Source organism: Macaca nemestrina, chromosome 8 (genome assembly GCF_043159975.1).
Source record: "Macaca nemestrina isolate mMacNem1 chromosome 8, mMacNem.hap1, whole genome shotgun sequence".
Classification (NCBI taxonomy): Eukaryota; Metazoa; Chordata; class Mammalia; order Primates; family Cercopithecidae; genus Macaca; species Macaca nemestrina.
Genome location: NC_092132.1, coordinates 73,317,968 through 73,341,376, shown reverse-complemented (window position 1 = coordinate 73,341,376; position 23,409 = coordinate 73,317,968). Strand labels below are relative to the sequence as shown.

Here is a 23,409-nt window from a genome sequence, read left to right as displayed (position 1 = left end):
TCAACTGCTGGAGTAGAAGAGACTGCGGGGGTAGAAGAGACTTTAAGTCCCTTGCTGAAGACTGCAGTTTGGCTTACTGGTTTTAGTTATTTATACGACCTAACCTGTATCTCGAGGACTGTGGACGCCACACAACATCACAGAAAACTTGGTAGTTGGAGGTTTATCGGATTATGAAAGATTTTGTGTCTGCCTGTGGTATCCTGAAAGTACAGACACTTGCAGTCTTGAACCGCAGCTTCTGGATTATTTCAATTATGAATTCTTTAGAGAGTTTTTTTTCTTTTTCTTTTTTATTTTTGAGACAGAGACTTGCTCTGTTGTCCAGGTTGGAGTGCAGTGGTGCAGTAACAGCTCACTGAAGCCTTGACCTCGCTGAGTTCAAGTGACCCTCCTACTTCAGCCTCTTGAGTAGCTGTGACTATAGGTGCCTGCCACCATGACAGGCTATTTTTTTAATTTTTGTAGATAAGGGGTCTCACTATATTGCCCAGACTGATCTCGAACTCCAGGACTCAAGCAATCTTCCCACTGTGGTCTCTCAAAGTGTTGGGATCATAGACATGAGCCACTTCCCCTGGCCTTAGGCAGTTTTGGTTCCTTCAGAATTAATGATCTGCATCTGCCATCTGCAAAGCCTGTGGATCTCCACTGATTTACAGAGGGTGTGCCATTACTGAGTTGACTTGTAGAGAGAAAAACAAACTGCCTTTGTTGAACCGTTTGATTTTTCCTCATATTTTTCTCTTTTGTGAAAGGCCTTAACCAAAGATCCCTGCTTTGCCTCTGGAATATGCCTGCAGTAATGTTTGTTAAGAAATTTGAGTTTGGGAGTAACTGTTCCTGTGGGGCCGTAGAAGAGCTGGTTGTTATTCTAATAGATTCCCGACCCTTGCTATTGCTTCAAATTAGATTGTTGCAAGTTTAGAAGGTGCAGGTGAAGTTTTCCTTTTAGATTTTGCTGGTACTGACACAAGCACAGACATGCTGCCCATGAGCGATAATCTCCGTCTTCTTCATCCTCTTTCTTCCCCATGAATTTTTAAAACAACCCAAATTACCTCTGATAACTGTCTCTTCTGAGAGTTTTCTCCCTCAATACTTACGTTTTTCAGACTTGGTTCTGGAGAGCGGATTATGTCTTATTTAAGCTGTTAAGTATTTGTGATTCACATAAAAGTATAGTGTTCCTCCCTTCTCTATGGGGGGAATCATGAATAGCACTGAACCCTATATATATACATATATATGTATATACATATGTATATATGTGTGTGTATATATATACACACAGTATGTTTTCTCACATACATACATACTTATAATAATAAAGTTTCATTTACAAATCAGGCATAAAAAGAAATATTAACTAACAATAAAATAGGGCAATTATATAACAATATACTAAATTTATGTGACTGTAGTCTTTTACTGTCAAAATATCTTATTGTACTGTACTCACCTCTTTTCTGATCATGGTAGACCAAGGATAACTGAAACTTTAGAAAAAGAAACTAGGGATAAGGGAGGACTACCGTACCACTTTATACACCTGTTTTGTGCATCTGTTTATTGGCAGTCTGTATTATCTGAAGTAATTGAAATGAAAACTTTTTAAATAAGTGCCACCATCTGCCTTCAGACTTGCAGATTCTCGATAAATCTCAATAGAAAAAGGAGCAGAAGCATACGTTAATGTCGCTATAGGTTTTCCTGAGATGAGAGATCCTCCTGCACACAAGGGAGGTCTCAATGAGGTCTTTTGGTTCCAGCTCAATATCAATTACACCCCTAGAGGGACCGGTTTCCCTCAGTGGTTTCCTTGTTGACGTTTGCAGCTCAGGATCATGCCTCCTTTTGCCTCCTAGAAACCTGTGGAAATGCTGGACACCTTGCGTAGGGTGTCTGGAGCTGGAAATAGCAAGGGGTAGCCCACATCTTCCTGTCTTCTGTTGTCTCCTATCACTTCACTAAAACTATCAAGCAAAATCAGAGCCAAATGACAAGACGACTGGCTTCAGATTCTAGAAATCAGCCCAGTTTAGTTCACTCTGTGGCTTCATGATGGTTTAAACTTCATGATGGGTTAAACAACTTCACTCAACTGTACCTTCAAAAATTATGCCCTAAGTCTGAAGTCTATGACTCAGGCTTCCTGACTTCAGTGTCTGCTCACTTGTTTTTATTATGTTTGTGGTATCCCATGTCTCTTAACCTTAAAATGCCCTTACCTATGAATGTTACATTCAGATATCCACTCAGTAACCTCTGAAGTATAAAGTCAATGAAGAAAGTGTGCTCTTTTTTCTGATTCTTATTTAAGAGATAGTATAGCTTTGCATTAAGAACACAAAATCTAGAAGCAGACTGCCTGAGTTTTCATCTCAGCAATGTGACCTCGAACAGGCTACTCAGCCTAGAAGTGTCATGATTTGTTTTACAAAACAAGGATGATAATTATCATAGCGCCTACCACATAGGTTTTGAGAATCAAGTGAGTTAGTACATAGTACTTGGAACAGTGCCTGATACACAGAAAACTTCATAAGCCTTTTCTTTTTGCTATTATTTAATGTGCTCACATCAAAATGTCCAAAATGATTAAAAAATATTCATTGATGATGATTTACTCTGACTAGTAAGGAGTTGGTGCTCCATCAATGTTTAATGAATTGAGTCTAAAGCAAAAATAAAGATGACAAAAGTGCTGAAATATTTTAATCAAATTTTTCTCTAAATATAAGGTTTTTATTTTACTACACACATTCCAGGATTTGTTTCGCTAAGGGGATTCAGAAGTACATGGGAGCTTCAATTTATATCAGGCTGCTAATTAATTAACTGCCAGAGAAATTCCATGGGTAATTGGTATGATGTGAAAATCCTAGTGCTTTGTAACTCCCTTTATCTCAGGTAAATCAGTTTTCTTGAACACATTGCAATAGTGTTTACTGAGTTAGGTACTCTGTATGCGTGTGGTTGTCCAATTCTACCAACACTATAAAAAATATATTCTATCATCACCATTTTAGAGAGGAGGACACATGCCCAGAGTCACTCAACCAATAGAATTAGAGTCAATATGAAGGCACAAGTTGCTTCTTGCAAAACACAAGCCTTTCAAGTGCCCATGCTAATCATAGTTAACAATCATTAAAACAACAGCCCAGATTGAAGTGGTGGGAACAAAAAGGCAGAAAAGTGGTGTTTAATGCTTCTTCCACCACTGAGAGGCAAGTCATTCAACTTCTCTAGGACACAGTATCAACAGAAAAAGGACACTAAACCACTTTTCTGAGGCAGACTGAGCCAGTTTTCTTGCAGTCTCTTTCAGGTCTGCAGTATTTATTATTTTCACTGATTTCTCTGATTTGCCTGTATGTATTTGTTGAGCATCTGTTATGTGCAAGGCACAGTGCTAGAAGCTCCACAAGATGAAAAAAAATGAAATATGATGTAATTCTTTGCCTCCTTTGAGACTACTGGTGATAGTGACCCATAAAGCTCAGGGAGTCTACCCTCTAGTTGGGGGAGGATGTGGCAAGTCACAGTCACCATTAACAGGCTGCAGTAGCAGAGGAGAAGTGCAGTCTGTGCCAGTTCAGAGGAGGCAGGAAGCATAATGAGTGGGGAGCATTAGGAAAAGACTTCAAGGTGGAGATGCCATTTAAACTGAGCTTTAAGAGTTAGAGAAGGGACATTCTGGCTGGAAGAGAATAGAGTTGGAGGTAGGGAGTTGGGAAAACATAGTGTCTTCATGAAACAATGGTCTTCCAATTTGGATGAAATGAAGAATACTGGAAGATAAAGCTAATTTGGATTGAGAAGCCAGGTTAAGAAGATTAGGTTACTTATGAAGAAAAAGAAAACGTTTAAGCTTTTTAGCATGGGTGTGAAGGCTTAGAGCTTCACTTTAGGAAGATTAACTCAATTTAGTATGTTGAGTCCTTTTGAGTCTAGGAGCCGGAGAGAATCCTGGTACCATTGATGGAAAACAGGAAGTCCAGAGGAGTTGGTTTGTTTCTCTTACCACCAAATTCAGGTTTCTATGTAATTAATTTGAAGAACTGCATAAATGTTGGACTGGATTTTAGGAGAAGGAGCAGAAGTGAGGAAACAGAGGAAACAAAGCCAGGTACAGACCTCAGGGATGTACACATGGAGTTAGTTGGCATGAAATAGAAGCCAGTCGGGAAAGAAAGAAGCAATCAGTGGAAAAGCAGTTCTGTGTTTGGGGCTAAAGGAGAAAGAACTGAGAAAATCAGTGAAGACCATTGAATTATAAGCTTCTTGAGAGTACAGGTTGATGAGATTGTTGTAAGACAATCCGTTTATTTAAATATTTCCCACGACAGGCATGGTACAGTGTTTCTCACATTCTTGGCACTCAGTGAATGTTGACTGAGATCTGTATTGTGCAATGCCACACAAGGTTTGAGGAGAGGGAAGACTGAAAAGACTGTTTGTCTTTATGATCAAGAGATCTTTGGTTATTGCTCCTGTATTGTGATTTTCCAGCCTTTCTGTTTTAAGAAATATAAAGAACACAGATATTATTCATATCAAAGATGAAGGCATATACAACATTGCCTCTAGGCCATGTGTTGTGTTGGACCATGAATGTAAAAGTATCTGGTTTTGTAATAGTACATATTGTCCCTCAGCACTCTGCTGGTTTGTATGAATATCAGTATGTTTGAGAATGTGTGCAGGAAGGTGGAAGTAACCAAGCTGTCCAACTCTAGAAAAGTCCAGTGTGGTGGGTGCCCACAATGAAATAGTAAGCCACATCGAAAGCCCTGTACTAGATGGAATACAGTAACACAATTGTATCTTGTAAACATCATGTCCAGTGAAAAGGAGTAAGAAAGAGAAATGAGTAAAAAAAATAAGAAATAAGTGAGAAGAGAAATAAGAATAAAAAAACAGAAATCAGAAATAAAAGCTATAGCATAATAACATCTGTGTAAATAATAACAGACTCAAAACAACACTGTATAGCATAACACAAGGACACATACTTAGCCAAAGACATATCCATTAGCATGAATGTCTCCTGGGGGTAGTGAGGGAATAAACATCCAAATCAGGATGATGGAGAAAATCAGACAAAACAAGAGAAAGACCTTGAAAAGATTAATGATGAGGTATGTGATTAATTCATGATTTGAGTAGACATCAAAAGAAAAAAGGGAATATGTGATGCAGGCGTGTTTCTTCAAATCTCAAACAAAGGTTCATACAATAATGATAGGGATACTATATAGGTTTTACATTTATTATGCTCACTGGCAAACAAAAACAGAAACAACATATATTATCTACAGTAAAATTCGTGCATATCATAAGGCCTATTAATTTTTGCTTCAACTATATGGTTCAAAGTGACATCAGGTGTGTTGGGGACAGCAAGAAGGGTGGGGCTATTCATCACAGTAGGAACAGAATAGTGCACATGGTGCCACCCACAGGTTCTTTCAACATGAAGAAGCTTTCCAAGAAGAAGCTTAGGTTAGGTAGACCTCAACCTAATATTTAAGACTATCATCTAAGGCATTATTAATACTTGTGACTATTTTCTAGGGCATCACATATTATGCAATTAGCAAGCAGGAATTTAGTACTGACATTTGCATTCTAGCTTAATAGTTACATTTATTACTTCTTTTCATTAAAAATTGTGTTCTAGCAAATTCATTTTCTACCCATTCAAATAATGAGATTATCTCTCATCAAAGTCAAGTCCAATTTGAACATATCTGCAAAGATATCCCCAATATATACTGATTGGTAGAAAATATGAGTAGAGGATAAAAGATGGTTTACTTTTATAGAGCATGCAGGAACCACGATTTCACACGTAGTGAAATCAGATTTTTGCGTCTTCCTCACTCTTTTTAAACTGAAAATTAGAACCAGCAAGTCATGCACCCCCCTATTAGAAGCCTCATTGAAGGTCTGAGGAGCTAAGGCTCAAGATGGTGTGTTTTTGCCTTGACTGCTCTCAACACAGTATTCCATCTGCTATTTCTTTGTTCCATCTGCTCTTTCTTAAACCTGTCTTGAAAAGAACAATGGTTATCTTCATCCTCTGTCTCAGAGATGATCTCCATCTTCTGAATGATCAGTTTAATGAGCTCATGCTGTTTTTCCAGGAGAAAAGTAAGATCCTTCAGCCTAAAAGGACATACACATTTCATGAATTTATTTTCAGTTCTTCTTTTAGCCCTTCTGATTGTAGGAAGGCATAGGTTTTAACCTCGGTAGTCACAATCCTTCCAGGAAACACAATGTTTTTGAAGTTTAAACGGTTTTTCCCAAAGTTACACTGTTAGTTCATGGCTAGTTTATTTTTGTTCCCAGTTTACAGGTAAGAAACTATTATAGAGAAAGGTTAAGCAGCTTGCCCAGTGTCATAGTTATTAAGTACCTGGTTGAATAGGGGTTTGAACTCAGGTACTAACTAACTGTAAAACCCTCATGCTTAACCACTGCCCACCACATAGTTACTCCAGGGATCTTCAAAAGCTTTCAGAGCTTTGCTTTATGAATTCAGATGAAGAATACAGTTTATAATACTACCTCCAAGAGAAAGAAAATCAGCATTTTAATTTTTATTCACTTATTATTGGAAGCCAAACTGATTGGTGAATAGAGGCAAATATGTTGTTGGTTCTAGAGAATGTCTCATGACCCTCAATACACTAGCTACAGCTGTCAATAAAGCATGACAATTATAAAATAAATAAACACCAATATAAAATATAACCTTATATTGTGCATTATTATTTATGAGTTTTAAATTTCTCAAGTACAGATAGAAGGAAAAATACATACCGGTATTTCTGCTTTAATATTTCCATTTCTAAAGACGTATCAGCATTTGGTATTTCTTGTCTTATTTCTCCAGTGCAAAATAAAAAATAGAATATATGCTGTTGGATAAAAAAATAGTAGTTACTCAAATTGAATTCAATTCAGGAACTTTTTCTTAAGCATGTGCCAAAATTCAACCACCACTGATACAAATATGCATAAGGCATAGCTATGCCCTCAAGGAACCCACAATCTGCCAGGAGAAAGAGACATGTGAAGAAACAGCTGTGAAAGGAAGTCATACATATAGTCAGACAGAAATAAAACATGTACAGATAAAACAGAAGAGCAGTAAATTAGGGTAGAAAATTGTTTAGAAAGGGGCTTAGCTGAATTGTTCTGTACATTTTCATGAGAAATGCCCATCATGGAAGGTGGTATTCTATATGAGATTCATCGCTACTTTCTAAAACTGCACTGCACATTATCCAATACAACTCAACCAATCAACAAAGTTTCACCTGGAGAAATTTCTGAAATGTTATTTTAATACATTTCATTTTAATTTAATAGCTTTTAAACCACAGTTGACTGGAGAGGGTCAAAGGGCAGATGTGAAACGATCAAGAATGAGGTAATTCTAGGCTTCCAGGCAAGAGAAAATGGTGACTTGCACAGGACACCCAGGAAGTCAAATGGACCAGACTGAGGGGAGAAGGAGAGGGAGGGGGCAGATCAAGGGTGACTCCTGGGTGGCTGGCTCTCACAGGCTAATGAATGGTGCTGACATTGTTGCAAGGAGGAACCAGGACTTTTTCACTTCTTTTCCTGTAGGGGATATGTGAGGAGAGGGTGAAACATGAAAGCATTGAAGTTTGGTTTTGAACCTGCTGAATGTGAGGCACCTTTAAAACATGCAAGTGGAGATGTCAAATAGGCAGCTGGGTGTAGGGGCCAGGAACTGAAGGGTGAGCTCTAGGATTGAGAAATCAGTTGCTGAGCATTCTGTTTCGGTAGTAATTGTAACCATGGACATGTGTAAAATCAGTTGGAGAGATACTGTGGGGTTAGAATAAAGCCTAAACTGATACTCAGGGCCACTTTATCACCTTATGACTACACAGGGGAAATTAACCTGAAAAGAACTCAGGAAGAACAGGTGTAGAGATGAAGGGAGCCCAGGCATACTAAGGATTCGCACCCAGTTATTCTGGCTCTTCATATGGCCCTTCTTGCATTATAATGCAATGGTCTTGCTTAGTCTTTGATCACTTAATTAGCTCCTTTTCTATAGTGGACAGTGTGTGTGTGTGTGTGTGTGTGTGTGTGTGTATGTGTGTGTGTGTGTTCGTGTGTGTGTGTGTGATATGGTTAGGCTTTGTGTCCCCACCCAAATCTCATCTTGCATTATAATCCCCATAATCCCCACGTGTCAAGGGAGAGACTGGGTGGAGGTAACTGGATCATGGGAGTGATTTCCCTCATGCTGTTCTCGTGATAGTGAGTGAGTTCTCACAAGATCTGGTGGTTTTATAATTGTCTGGTAGTTCCTCATGTGTTCGTTCTCCTTCCTGCTGCCTGTGAAGAAGGTGCCTTGCTTCCCCTTCACCTTCCGCCATGATTGCAAGTTTCCTGAGGCCTCCCCAGCCAAGCGGAAGTGTGAGTCAATTAAACCTCTTTCCTTTATAAGCTACCCAGTCTCAGGGAGTTCCTTATAGCAGTGTGAAAACGGATTAATACATTGTGTGTGTGTGTGTGTGTGTGTGAATGTGTGTTCTTTATTGTGTATTCTAAACACTTGGCTGTATATACACACATATATATCTACACATAAATGTAAATGACATGTGACTGGGAAAAGCAAATAAAGTATACCTGTACTGTAAAAAAGACACTAAAAGGGTATGGCTGGTCCCTGGCCCATCTGCTCTAACAGGGACAGCATGCATTTAACACAGATGCCATGGATGAGCCACCTGAAAGGGGAGAGCAAATATCACCCTTCTCTCACCCAGCTCTTTCACGTCTTGGGTTAATCATATCCTTTTTTTTAAAGCACAACTTCTCTGCCCACAGGCAGAGAAGACTCAAAGTCTATAAAAGGGCCCCCTTAGGGTTAACACAATGAATGAATGTCAAACAGTGTCATGTTATTGATGTTGTTATTTGTTATGTGTACTTACGAATAATAGCCCACCACATCTGGGTTTGTTGGGATACACGATGATGGATTTCTGATCCACTTTGCGTAGAAACCAAAGTGGCAGCTTCTTCTCTAAGCTGGTATGAAGTTCCACCTAAAGTGCATTTTGGGTTTAATGATAGAATCACTAGTTAGTATCTGGAATTTTTATATGGCACAGAGGCAATCATTAATACAGCAAAATGAAAACTGATTTCTATGTCCTGACTTCTGTGCCACAGCTGGGCTGGCCAGGCTTCCTTATCCCCTAGCTCACAGTCACCTGCTCCTTCCTCTCACCTCACCCACTGACAGGGCAGCAATCTGCCTTGGAGCAGGAAAAGAAAGAGAGGAAGAAGTTGCTTAAAAAAGGAATTCAATATTTAGTCACTTGCTCTTTATTGTTCAGGGATAGTCACCTGATGTTTTATTGTTCAATGCTGGAGATTTAAAGAAGAAAAGGGTAGTTCATACTCTTGGGGTATTGCAATACTACAAAATGTGCACAACTGGACAGTGTGAATGCGTGTGTGCATGCATACATGTGTGTGTGTACATATGTATACACACGTAGCGCAGAAGAGAAGGAGTGCTTAACTGGAGGAAGACAAAGGTAAGCAGTAAAAGAATTAGAACTCTCAGGCCTAAGAGTATGTCATGCATTTTTCATGTCTGTGCTATCAGGTGCAAAATGGTTTATCTACGATGAATTTTAAGTATAATTACCAATTACTATTTGCAGGGATAGCAAATGAGATATTTCCCCACACTTAATTTTTTTCATTTATTTTTGCCAAATTTATCTCTGCTTTTTTATACCCCTTTGTATCTGGTAAATAGGTATGTTTACTGTAACTACTAGTGAGATTTGCTTTCTAACACCAAACACCTTCCAATATTAGCAATTTATAGCCATAAACAGTGAAATGGTAAGAACTTCCCTGACACTACTGCTTAAAATTGTGGCTCCCCACTGTCCCCCACATGACTTTCCCCCATGTGGCTTCCTTGCTATTTTTACAGCACTTACCACCATTTAACATACTGTGCATTAGTTCCAGCTTCAAGAAAAGCTATGTTTTCTTGTATTTTATTAATAATACCAGTTAAATATTTTCACTGATTTTCTATAATAATTTCTAGGGTTCTTTTTTTTCCCCTTTGCTCTTTAGGGTGATACTACTTTCCCCTTCCCATACATACAGTTTTAGAAGTCACGTCTTATTTCCTGACACTTGATTGAAAAAGATTTACTCAAGCTTGATGTTTGCCAACAGATAAAATACATAGTGTGTCTTAACCTGTTCATTATCTACATAGGTCTCTCAAAGATGGTCCTGGGGGAGGCTGGCAAGCAAAGCCCCAAGTCCAGTATGGGTCTGGCGGGACCCACTGAGCCTGGCTCCGCTGGGCTCAGGGAGCATCTTTACCTCCTCTAACTGGTGGGTTTTCCATGCTGAAGGGTAAGATGCACTCTGTGGATTTCCCTTTCTAATTTGCAGCAGGGATATAAATGTTTATGGACTGTCTGCAGCTGCCAAAACTGTGGTGGAAAGTGGAGATACCAACATTTAAAAACAACCAAACAGTTTCAAGTCCCTCAAAATACTCATCACACCTATCCCTAAGGAACTGACAGTCCCCATATAGAACACACCTCCCAGCATGCGTTGTCCCAAGGCCTGTCTCCACTTCCCATGGAGATGATTCCCTGAGAGAACTAAACGGCCCTTCGGAAATGTGTGCTACTTGTCTGGTTCTGCTCATGGTTCTGCTGTGGGCTCAGACATAGGTTTCAGAATGGATGCAGAGAGTTTCTTAAGAAACCACTCAGGAGAAGTAGGAGAATGGCTTTCTGGTTTTCCAGTCGATGCTGTTTTTGATCCAAAACAAGGCATAGATAACATGGGGGCACTAGGATTTGTGCCATTTACTTTCAGAGAGCAGAGTAAACAATATAGGTTTGTGCTTTTCAGCTCAACCCCACTGACACTGTAATTGAGTGAGCTTCCCCAACTTTGCTTGTATTATTGTTTTTATCTATTCCCCAAGGTATTTTAAAGAGCTGTTAGGGCAGTTATGAGGTATTGCTGACATACCTGCCAAGAGGTTTATACATCTCCTCTCCATATCCATACACCTGAAGTCCTAAACACCATCTTTGTGACAGTAATAACCTGCCATTAGCTTTTCCTGCCTTCAATCTTTCCTCACTAAACCAAAATAATAACAGATCACTATAAACACCATTTTCATTGTGGAAGGGCTGAGAATAACTCTTTGCTAACTTACAAAATAACCTGAAGCACTTGATCATTTAGTGCCCTTTGCTAAGGTTTTTCTTTGCTGGTTTTGAATAAACCCCCCTATCATCTGGAGCAATCTAATCACCCACTAACATGAATGATCCTTCCAGGCAAGGGGGCCTTGGGCCGGGGCCTTGGGCCAGTGCCTTGGCCGTTTTCCCCAGTTCTGATGTGGCCCTTTCTTCTTGCTGGCCCCTCCTTTCAGGACGGTATCAATGTCCTGTTAAATCTCAACTATCTTTCAACACTGACTCATCTCACCCCCTCCATGTAGCATTCCCTTAATTATTTTTGCATTTTTTTTCTGTACCTGATAATCATTTGTGTTTGTTCTCTAAATGTTCCAATCACTCTGTTATCTCTGTATAATATACAGCCATGTCATAGAGCATATAATTTACAAATGGTTCTCAGTTGATTTTTGATATTTAATTCTATGAATGCCTAGCTGGTGTGCTAAGTAGAATAGCCAGGGATCACATTCCTCTGTTTCCTCTGGGCTCTCATAAGTTGTACTGGACTTTGTATACACTATGTATTGAAACATTGTTTTTCAATAAATAAATATTAGTGTATGGCTGAATGAATAACAAAGAAGAAAGAATTTGGACAAATAAAAGTGAAGAGGAGACAAGAGTGAATAGAAAGTTATATCATTACATGACTTTTCTATCTCCTCTCTCAAACTGGCCAAAGTTTCTGAATGCATATAGTCAACTGGTCAACAAATATCCTTGAAGCATCAAAAATGGCCATTTGAATTTGAAATTTAAAGACAATCCAGTCAAGAGCATAAAAATAACTTTGTGTTGTATGACAGAAAGGTACCTCACAGTATTCAATAGCCAAATACCTAGCCAGGAAACTTTGACACCAAATTTTACATCAAATTGTCTATAAAAATGAGAGCGATGTCACAAGAGAACAAAACCTCACGGATGCAATTAAAACGTCAACATAAATCATGCCGTGGGTACCCTGTGATTTCCTGCATAAAATATAAGGAGCGCCTTCGAACAGTGGGGCTAGGATGCCAGTGATGCTCTTGATCCAGCAGCTAGCTACCTGGGTGGCCACATTTTAACATGGGTGGCCACATTTTAACATAACACAAGATGCTCAGGCAATTTCTCAATTTCTCTGCTAAGATTGTTCTAGGACATTTTTTTTCATCATCTTTTATTAGAGCAGGTATACCAGATAACATGCAAACAGACACAGGATGTGACTCCTCAGGATTAAGAAAGCTTCCATGCTAAATAACTGTGCTCTCAGAAAAGGAAGAAATGATAATGGTGTTAGTTTCAGTAAGTTTAAATAAACGTGATGCAGACAATACCTAACTTAGGATGGTCTGACTCATGATTTTTGACTTTATGGTGGTGTGAAAGTGATGTATATTCAGTAGAATCTGTACTTCAAATTTTAAACTTTGATCTGTTCTGGGCGAGCAGTGTGTGGTACTCTCCTAGGATGCCGGGCAGTGGCAGCGAGCCACAGAACCCAGTCAGCCATATGATCAAGAGGGTAAACAGTCCAACTTTACAGTGTAAGTGGTATAAATTTACAACTGGCATATTCCTTCAAAATGTCCATTTTTGACTTGTAATATTTTTAACTTATTGTGGGTTTACCAGAAGATAACACTGCCATAAGTGGGGAAGCACTGCACTTACCTGCATAGCTATCCTCTTCAATGATGCATGTTTCTGGACCTCAGCAATGTCACCAACTGCCAAACCAATCTGAAGTATGACACAAAATTTAATCACCACAGTTTAACGGCCCACTGAAAAATGCATGTAAGGTCTGTCTTAGTCCATTCACACTGCTATAACAAAATAGTTTAGTCTGGGTAAAGTATAAATAGCATAAATTAATTGCTTACAGTTCTGCATGCTGGGAAGTCCAAAATCAAGACTCGGGCAGAACTGGTTTCTGGTGACAGCCCATTCCTCATAGGTGGCACCTTCTATGTGTTCCCATGTGGCAGAAGGACAAAGGAGCTAATAAGCTCCTTCATAGGAACTAACTCCATTCATGAGGGCTCTCCCCTCAGGGCCTAATCACCTCCGAAAGGCCCCACCTTCTAATGCCATCTTCTTGGTGATTAGGTTTCCATATATACATTTTGGGTGGGACATAAAAATTGAAACCATAGCAAGGTCTCTGTGGCTAAAGTGGGAGGGTGGGCATATGATCTACTAGTAGTAGTAGCTGCAGAATACTTTGGTCATACACCTTACAGAAAACTACAAGGCCTATATACCTCTGCAACGGTGATGGCCACATTCGGAGGTTCAGTACTCTTAAGTGCTATAAAAACTTATGACACATAAATTAATCTGAAATTCATTTCATTTAAGATAATCTGTTATTTTTTGAAAGGACAGGGATGATGTGATATCACATGCAATTGGGTGTAGCCACACAACATGGTGGGAAACTCCAGGAGTTTAGTAACTAAGGTAGACAAGAGTGATTTAACAACATGGAAAATAATACTAAACTGAGAGAATGATACATATTATATCTTACATATGTTCAGAAGGGAAACATATACTATAGGGGCAGGAGAGGCTCTGGTGAGAAACCAGAAATGTATGGCTAGATAGAATTAGGAGGGGGGAAGCTGCTAGCTCAGTTCTACTCAATCTGTTGAATTCGCTGATTTCACTCACTCATTTATTTTTCTGGTACTTAGTTCCTGCCTTTGCTGAGCCAGCATCTTGCATGCTGCACCAGAAAGAAACGTCAGTGACTGCTCTTGAGGAGCTCAAAGTCCAGTAAACTCTATGAGACGAGGGATCTGTCAAGCTCACCACTGTATGCCCAGTGCTTAGTATAGAGCAGGGCATGTAATAGGTAAACAAAACAGTCACAGAATGAATGAAGAGAGGGAGAATACATTCTAGGGCTTGCAAACTAGCACTGAGAACTGGATATAGTCAGGAAATAGGTTTCACTGGGCAGGATAATATTGTTTTGGTTTTTAATTTGCAAGTTTTCAGATGGGTGTTCTCTCCAATTTACATTGGCCCCCATCAAAACCAACCATCTCTGCCAGGCGCAGCATCTCACATCTGCAGTCCCAGAAATTTGGGAGGCTTAGGTGGAAGGATCACTTGAGCCCAGGAGTTCCAGACCAGCCTGGGCAATATGGTGAAACCCCATCTCTACAAAAATTAGCTGGGTGTGGTGTTGAGCACCTGTATTTGCAGCTTCTAGGTAGGCTGAGGTGGAGGATCAGCTGAGACTGGGAAGTGGAGGCTACAGTGAGTCATGATCACTCCACTGTACTCCAGCCTGGGTCACAGAATGAGATCCTGTCTAAAAACAAACAAACAAACAAAAAACTAACCCTAAAACTAACCATTTCATACCTGCTGCTTCACATATTTTAGATACTTGCCTGGGCTCTGAAGACATTTGAGCTTATAAGCCATAGAAGAGATCAATTATTAACTTTTAATGGTCACTAACATTTATCAAATGCATATCATGTCCCAAGTACTGTTTTAAGTTCCTTGTATTAGCTCATTTATTCTTTGCAATAATCTAGGAAGTAGGTTTTATTATTATTATTTGTTTGTATCCTAAAAACTATGGTAACACAAGGAAAGAGCACCCAATAGAGTAAGGTAATTGGAGACGGGTGGGTGGTTAAGGAAGTCTGCTCTGAAGAAATGATACCTCAGCTGAGTTTTGAAATCTTAGAGCTAACCCATGGTGGGATGTTTTCCAGGCAAAAGGAAGAGCCTGTACAGAGTCCAGACAGCATGAAGGAAAGTGTGGCGCACTCAGGGAGTGTGCATTTCTGGGTAAATCCTGGGAACAGTGAGGTGTTGGGAAAGATCTTGGTAAGATCCAGCTCACAGGGACCTTTGCCTGCTATGCTGATGGGTTTGGACTGGATTAAAGCTTTTGGAAAAATATTTAAAAGAGCCACTGATGGGATTAGCTTTTCATTATCAGGGCATCACTATGGTGGCCATTTGTAGGAAGAATGAAACAAAGCAGTGAGGTATGGTGGAGATGCTCTTGAGGCTGCTGGAGCAATTTGGATGAGGAACCATGACAGTCCAAGCCAACTGGAAGCAGATGTGAAAGCCAAAGAATTATTGAAAGAACTGTGGAAAAATGTGGGAGAGTGAAATAGAGACTATCTGCCAATGATCTGAGTAAGATAACTAGGAGATTCTACTGAGAGGCAGTAGAGATTCTGAAGGAAAAGATAACATTCGTCTTGGCTCTGTTGGTTTGATTTTCCTCCAGGATATCCAGGTAGAAATGCACAATGGATGCCAGATGTGTGGATCTTCAGAATGGGGCCAACCTGTACTACTGCTAAGCCCAATTCTCTTCTGGATAATTATCTTCCAAAACATAAACAATTATCAGAGAAGAATGTGGGCTTTATGTCATTCTCCATTATTCCTATTGCCATCCTTTGTTTTCCTAGGTCACCAGAATAAAACTCTGGAGTTGTATCAAATAAATGAATCAAAATACTTACTCATCTGCATATTTTTTTTCCTTTCCAGAAACACTGCCTAGTACAGTCTCTGATACATAGTCAGACTCAAAGAAAGTGTGTGGAATATGTACAGGTGTGCATAAATGGATAAAGGAAAAACAGGCACAACAATGCCAATCAAGACTCCCCATGGACCTGGAATGGGATGCACCTTTGCCTGCATCAGCCAACATGCTCATGCCTTGAGCAGATTCTCTAGAGAATTCCATGTGGAAAGGCACTCTCATGTCTGCTGATACTATCTAGGCTTTGACTGGGTTCAAGGTGGCATCTGAACGTTGTAGACGCCCTCTGCATGACAGACTTCCCCACTTGAATCTCTGGTCAATGGTAAATTCGAGCATAGAGACAATATATTCCATAAAGGTCTCTGCCTAACCTCTGATCCCCTTTCCAACTCCAAAACATCACACACCTTCATCTTTATTGCTTTTCCCTGCTTCTTATTTCTTCATAGCATTTATCACTCCCATGACATCATGCAACACATTTATTTGTTTATTACCGAACTTCCTGACTGTTTGTAATCACACTGGGACTGAATATTGGTCTGCTTTCTTCATCACTGGTTCCTAGAACTTGTAACAGTTACTGGCATTTAGTAGATCCTTGATATTTGCCAAGTGCATGCATCTTTGCATGCCCTGAGCCTCTTGATATGCCTGATGCTTCCCAGGCACCAAATGAGTGTTGAATGAATAGATTTTGTAGTAATCATCTCCCCAGTGGAGGGAGATTAAAGAAGTTAAAAAATAATTATCATTATAAAATGTTTCAAATGATCAACAAACAGAAAATACAAGAACAAACTACTTACAAGTAAATTCATGAGGACAATTGGGACAAATATTGCGAAGCAAATAAGTTGTGCAAAGGACAGAAATGGATGTGCCAATTCATTTCTCAGATATGGTTCCAGGAAGGACTCTCGATAATTGATATCTCCTAACATCATGCTGAAGGTCTGGATTATAGAAAGCAATGGAGAGCTGAAGGGATCCTGAAAACACATGGTGAGGAACAAATGAAATGCAAAGTTTCTACCATGAAAAAGTGTTTCCTGGAGGTAGAATGATAAAAATTATATTCAGAATACATTTTTAAAGTCATAGGTATATAGCTACTGAAATACAGTGATAAAATATTAGTAAACAGTGGTAAAGTCATCAAAAATATGTTACCTGCATAAATAATAAATCATCTGCATTATACATAAACTTTTTGACAATGGACAAAGTTACTTAACATAACTATACATTTTTTTCGGCAATAAAAGTCATTTGAAAGAAATAGCAGATAAAAACTAAAGTATTCGAATACTGTTATGCAATTAAGAATTTTCTAGACTATTTAGATTTAAGTATAAATATATATTTCCATAATTCACAGCAACAAAATCAACTACTGATGCAACTGTCTTACCTGTAAATTCAGGAGGATGTAAAAGCTGAGTCCAAAAGCCAGAAGAAGGAAGATAAATACAACTGTAGACCTCAATAAAGTTTTCAAAATTACCTCCAACATAACAATAAAAATTCCACAATTTTCAAATCTAGAAAAGTAAAAAAACACACAGACACACACATTTACTCACTTTTGTAGTCAAAGTGTATTCATTCAGTGACAATATTTATCATGTATTAAATCAGGTATTAGATTTCACAGATGAGATCCTTGAGGCCAGTTATTTCGAAAAAGAAAACATAAGAATTAATTGAATAATCATGTCTTAATTTTCAAGCTGTTAGTCACATTACTTTTGCTTTTATTCTCATTATTAATGTTATCTGTTTTTTTTGGATACAGGGTCTTGCTTTGTCAACCAAGCTGGAGTACAGTGGTGCAATCATTGCTCACTGCAGCCTTGACTTCCCAGGCTCAGGTGATCCTCCTGCCTCAGCTTCCTGAGTAGCTGGGACCACAGGCATACATCACCCCCAGGCTGGTCACGAACTGCTGGGCTCAAGCGGCAGCCTTCCTTGGCTTCCCATAGGGCTAGGATTATAGGCGTGAGTCACTGTGCCCAGCCTTAATGTTACCTTAAATGATTTTACCACTTGACGACTGGACATTACTTCGACTGAAGTAGGAGAGAAAAATAATAGCTTCTCAATATCAAAGAAAATGCTACCAAATTCTTAATAAAGAAATTAGAGAGATAAATTGTGTACTGCATCATGCAGAGATTGAGTTCATGAACCGGAAGGCACCTAATGCAGGGGACACACCACATGATTTGCATTTTATCCTCTTCATCTCCTTCGGTTTTCTTTTCTACCCCTTGCATCCTATATTGTGAAATGTTTGGATAGATAATGGGTGTGCCATCTGGCCTCTAACTTGTACTTTGCCTCTGACAAAGATGACTTTTAAATGAGGAACTTACAAGATTCTGAAGTTGAAAGGGACTTCAGCTAAATTCACAGAGACATATAATGACTCACCAAAGCCACTAATAATGACAGAGCCAAGGGTGCGACAGTGCCTGAACCTGTCTTAAATCCTATTTCTGGGCCACTGCCTTTCTCACCATACCATGTACTCTCCAAGGGGTGGCACTGAACTCTCTATCACTGTGCTCATGACACAGTAATGCAGAGCATATGGTGGAAAAGACACGTTCCCTGGAGTCAGAAAGACTTTGGTTAAATACCTGTATCTTGACTGACTCGCTGAGATCTTCAGCAAATTACTGAACTCAGTGCTTCAGCTTCCTCTTTTAGAGAATGCAAATAATAACACTGACCTCATTATTGGAAAGATTATGTGAAATAACATGAAACTCAACATTACCAACTGTCAAAGGCCTGGGAAATCTAGAATTAGATTCTTTGGGCTTATTTTTTCTTGTATACCACTTTGATTCCCCATATATCTATCAGTTCATTTTGAGTGTTTTAATTCAAAGTAAATGTTTACAAAATAATATCAGGTAAAACAAGAATAGCCAATACTTTTCCCATTTACTCCCCCTATTTAATCTAGATTTGTCTAGACTAGTGTTCTTGACCAGGGCTTATTTGGCACACAGGGGACATCTGGCATTGTCTGCATTCATTTTTGGTTGTCACAACTGGAGTAAGGTGGATGCTACTGGTATCTAGTGGGCAGAAGCAAGGAGCCAGGAATGCTGCTAAGCATTTTACAATATACAAGACAGTCCCCCTCCACAGAGAAGAAGAAGGAGGGAGAAGGAGGGAGAAGGAGGGAGAAGGAGGAGGAGGAGGAGAAGGAGGAGGAGGAGGAGAAGGAGGAGGAGGAGGAGAAGGAGGAGGAGGAGGAGAAGGAGGAGGAGGAGAAGGAGGAGGAGGAGGAGGAAGAAGAAGAAGGAGGAGAAGGAAGAAGAAGGAGGAGAAGGAAGAAGAAGGAGGAGAAGGAAGAAGAAGGAGGAGAAGGAAGAAGAAGGAGGAGAAGGAAGAAGAAGGAGGAGAAGGAAGAAGGAGGAGGAGAAGGAAGAAGGAGGAGGAGAAGGAAGAAGGAGGAGGAGAAGGAAGAAGGAGGAGGAGAAGGAAGAAGAAGGAGGAGAAGGAAGAAGAAGGAGGAGAAGGAAGAAGAAGGAGGAGAAGAAGAAGAAGAAGAGGAGGAGGAGGAGGAGGAGGAGGAGGAAGAGGAAGAGGAAGAGGAAGAAGAAGAAGAGAAAAGAAGAAGAAGAAGAGAAAAGAAGAAGAAGAAGAAGAAGAAGAAGAAAGAAGAAAGAAGAAAGAAGAAAGAAGAAAGAAGAAAGAAGAAAGAAGAAAGATGAAAGAAGAAAGAAGAAGAGAATTATCTGGCCACAAAGTTCAATAGTGCCGAGTCTGAGAAACCCTGATCTTCATTCTGAACTCTGGAACCATGCTCCAGCGTTTCCTTAATAGGGTATAAAAAAAATTCGTCATATTTTGAAACAACTAGAAAAGGAATAAGTCAGTTTTAAATTTACACCAGGTACAGTAGTTTTTCTTTTGATATTAAAAATGCTTAAAGGATGTGGAAATCATTCAAGCTTGTTTTACCTTTGAAGATACAATAAGAAATTCATCCAATAGAGGTAAACAGCAATTGCTCCACATTGCCACTGCAGATGAGCTGGTATTTCAACGAACAAGGGCAGCACAAAAATGATGCCCGTTGTGTAGATAATCCATTCCAAAACATTGTTCATATCCATAAAATAATTCCTTTTCTGGGATAAAAAATAATAAAAAATTACCACATATAGAGACCTAGCATCTATAGGTGGTTATATACATGCACCCAGTAATAAAATTTTTCTAGCTTTGCAGCCAGCTGGGGAGAAGTTTAGGACCAAGGAGTAACCTCATGCCATCCTGGATTGACCTCAGTGCCCCCAGGGTATGAATCGGTGTTGGAGATGGCCCAGAATCCTCTGTTAACCTGGTGTTATGGGAGTCTGACGCCTAAGGAAATCTTACAAATTGCTGGGCTTTCCCTGTGGAGTCCACTCCATCTTAAGGAAACTTCTTGGGGACTGCAAGTTGGTTTAGTAATTCCTGGGCCTTTCTACCCATATAACAACATGAATGTGGAGCTCTCTTTACGAACTAAAGTTATTTCTAAAAAGGTTTGGGACATGCACTGAAACTTAATTAGGAAATAAAAACAAATAATAATGGTATTTTCAAACTTTTTATGTATTGGGCATTAGATTTCCAACAGAGTAGATCATTTAAATATTAATAAGAAAATGTGGAGATCAAATCTGACAGAAAATTCATGTAACTTTATAGCTCAATTTAAACTATAATCTGTAATTTTCATTTCTGGAAAATGAAAATAACGGCAAGAAAAATTAAGTAATGTGCCTTAAATCGTTTAAGGTAAAATGCAACACTACAGTCTAAGTATCAGAATTGTGACAAATTTCTTAAAGTATCTATATGAAAGTACTTGCAATGTATAATGTTTTAAAAATGCAAAGCAATATTATCAAATTTATAAATGCAAATACCTGTGCTTACATGATGCAACAAAGAAAATTTTCACAGAAAGTGAGGTGTTGTATGAAAGACATAAGATTTATAAAAATAATATTCATTAAAATATACAAAAAAATTGTAAAGACTTTCCAACCTCCATGCTGAGAAAAGAAGGATCTATGCCATTTATCAACCAAAGGTAGGGCCTGCAAACAATTTATACACTTGGTTCTGATCTGAACTTGGCTCACTCATTTAAAAAGTAGAATATAAAGTAAAAATTTTGCTGTAAAAAGTTCCAAAATTGTATTAAAACCTGGAATTTTATTTAATCAAAAAAAGCATTTCTGTCAGAAAAGGAATTCAAAGAAAGACTCATTTGAAATGGAGTCTTGGGCCAGATAACTTCTTCATAAACATTTACATTTAAAATTATCAAGTTCAAAATTTAACCATTATGTTAGCAAAATCTTTAAAACTATGTAAGAGAAAAGAAAGTTCACTCATAAAGACCATTTGTAGTTAGAGAGATCCTTAAGGACCAGTAAAAGTGGAACATCTCTTTCATAGATATATCAAGTAGGCAGTGACCTTACCTAAAATCATGTGATTTCTACCTTTTGAAACATTTATGCTTGGTGTTTCTAATCTGTATGTTAGTCAGGCTATGTAATTTTATTATGACATAATATAGTAATAGCTTATCAATTAACTTATGTCCTGCATATTAAAATATGTGCAACTTTAGAGATACAAAATGTATTACATACCTGTTGGAAAATTTGCCCCGCTTCTTTGCAATACCCAAATATACTTGATAAAAACACTAAAATCATACAAGTTTTTATTAGATATGAATTCTAAAACAAAAAAGGATAAGATAGTTATGAGAGATATAAAACACTTTAATATTTCCATAATTTTCACTATTAAATTTATTTTTTCTTTTTTTTTGCTTAATTTCTATATACTGTCCACTTTGAGTTGAACAGAAAATTTAACTGACACCAATACTAATATCATTTACTAGAGATGAACACATCCTCATTTCAGAATGTCCTTATTAAGTGAAGTTCAAAAACTGATAATTGAATTAAAAAAGAATATGAATCTGTAGGCCAATACAAATTTGTTTATTGTCACAAAATACATACAACAAAATTTACCATTCTAAAAGTGTTACATTTTACGTGTACATTTTAAAATATGTAATTCAGCAGATTAAGTATATTCACAGTGTATTACCACCATCACTATTATCTAGTTCCATAACTTCTTCATCATCTTGGATGGAAACTACATATCCATAAAGCATCTCTCCCCATTTCCCATGTCCCAGTCCCTGGCAACTGTAAATCTGCTTTCTTGTACACCTATTTTAAAGTTTTACACTTCACTATTTAAGCTGGCATCTAACACATGTCAGTTCCTTTTAAATTAGTTTACTCATTCGTTGACCTGTTTGTTTATATTCCCTCTCCTTCCACAAAGGATTTTAGGAGAAATTAGTACCGTATACAAATTCTTACAGGCTATTTATAATGAAGTCCTGATATGTCACATTTATTATGGGTTTAGTAGTCTTAATAAAAAATACATTTTTTATAATCTTTTATTTTAGAAAGTTAAAATTTGGAATTACCGTGGTATCTAGTATTTCTGAATGATCACTAGTTTCATTGATGATTCCGGTTGAGTTGAAAGCCATTCCTGGTTTTATATTGACAACGAGAATGGTCATAGGTATGAGACCAAGACAGTAAGATCCTAAATTCATCATATGAGCTCTAAATCCATAAGCCAACCTACAAAAATATAAGCAAGCCAGAATTGAGTAATTTCAAACGAAAATATTTACTTAAGATAGTTCGGGAAAAAGTGGTTATAATCTCTTTAGGAAAACTTGTTGGTAAATTCACTGAAGCTTAGAATCAAGTAAATCTTCTAATTCACCTTTTTCATTTTCAGAGAAGGACTCTCAAGTTCTAAGCAAATTATGACTTAACAAATTAATGAAAGAGCCGGGATGTTAACCCATATAATCTGTCAGCAATATGAGTGCTCTTCCTAGAACACACCTCTTTCTTCATTGTCAACTAAATTTCAGGGTCCAAGATATTTCTACATGTTCTATATAAGGATCCTTTCCATGCCCCAAATATTTCATTTAATGTTAAAGATAAATTTTAGTCTCTAAAGAGCTTCTTCATGTCTTATATAATAATTCCCTCCCACTCCAAATATTTTATTTAATGATAAAGATAAACAATGCCAGCATTTTTTAACCTTAACTTCTTTTTATTTGGTCTTTTTCACTTTATTTTATTATTATCATACTTTAAGTTCTAGGGCATTTGCCTTACTTATTTCTTCAAAGTAAAATCATTAACATAACAAAAACCAAAACATTAAAATACCATTACAATATAATTGTTTTGAAGACTTTGTAATAGATCCAATAGGCACAGCATTAAACAAGAAATACTATTCAATACCCACCATTTCATGAGTAAATATTCTTTACACACAGGATGATTGAGAAGCTCTATGCGGTTATTTTGTACCATTGCCTGAGAAATAAAAAAATGTGTAATAAAAACACAATCATAATCAACTACTGAGTATAAACTAATCTTTTTATTGTCTGGTTTT

General features: G+C 38.1%; 1 protein-coding gene across 1 annotated transcript in view; it reads right to left on the bottom strand.

Moving 5' to 3' along the window:
- Positions 1 to 5,259: 5,259 nt before the first annotated feature.
- Positions 5,260 to 23,409, bottom strand: part of LOC105483595 (transient receptor potential cation channel subfamily A member 1) — a 68,245-nt gene continuing 50,095 nt past the window's right edge. Inside the window, exons 19-28 of the mRNA XM_011744518.2 lie at positions 23,257 to 23,327; positions 22,400 to 22,562; positions 21,528 to 21,617; positions 19,834 to 20,003; positions 17,264 to 17,393; positions 16,659 to 16,841; positions 12,981 to 13,049; positions 9,000 to 9,113; positions 6,838 to 6,935; positions 5,260 to 6,177 (exon numbers count right to left, since the gene is read on the bottom strand). Of these exons, the coding sequence (XP_011742820.2) occupies positions 5,967 to 6,177; positions 6,838 to 6,935; positions 9,000 to 9,113; positions 12,981 to 13,049; positions 16,659 to 16,841; positions 17,264 to 17,393; positions 19,834 to 20,003; positions 21,528 to 21,617; positions 22,400 to 22,562; positions 23,257 to 23,327 (1,299 nt within the window). The 3' untranslated portion in view covers positions 5,260 to 5,966. The remainder of the gene's footprint in view (positions 6,178 to 6,837; positions 6,936 to 8,999; positions 9,114 to 12,980; positions 13,050 to 16,658; positions 16,842 to 17,263; positions 17,394 to 19,833; positions 20,004 to 21,527; positions 21,618 to 22,399; positions 22,563 to 23,256; positions 23,328 to 23,409) is intronic.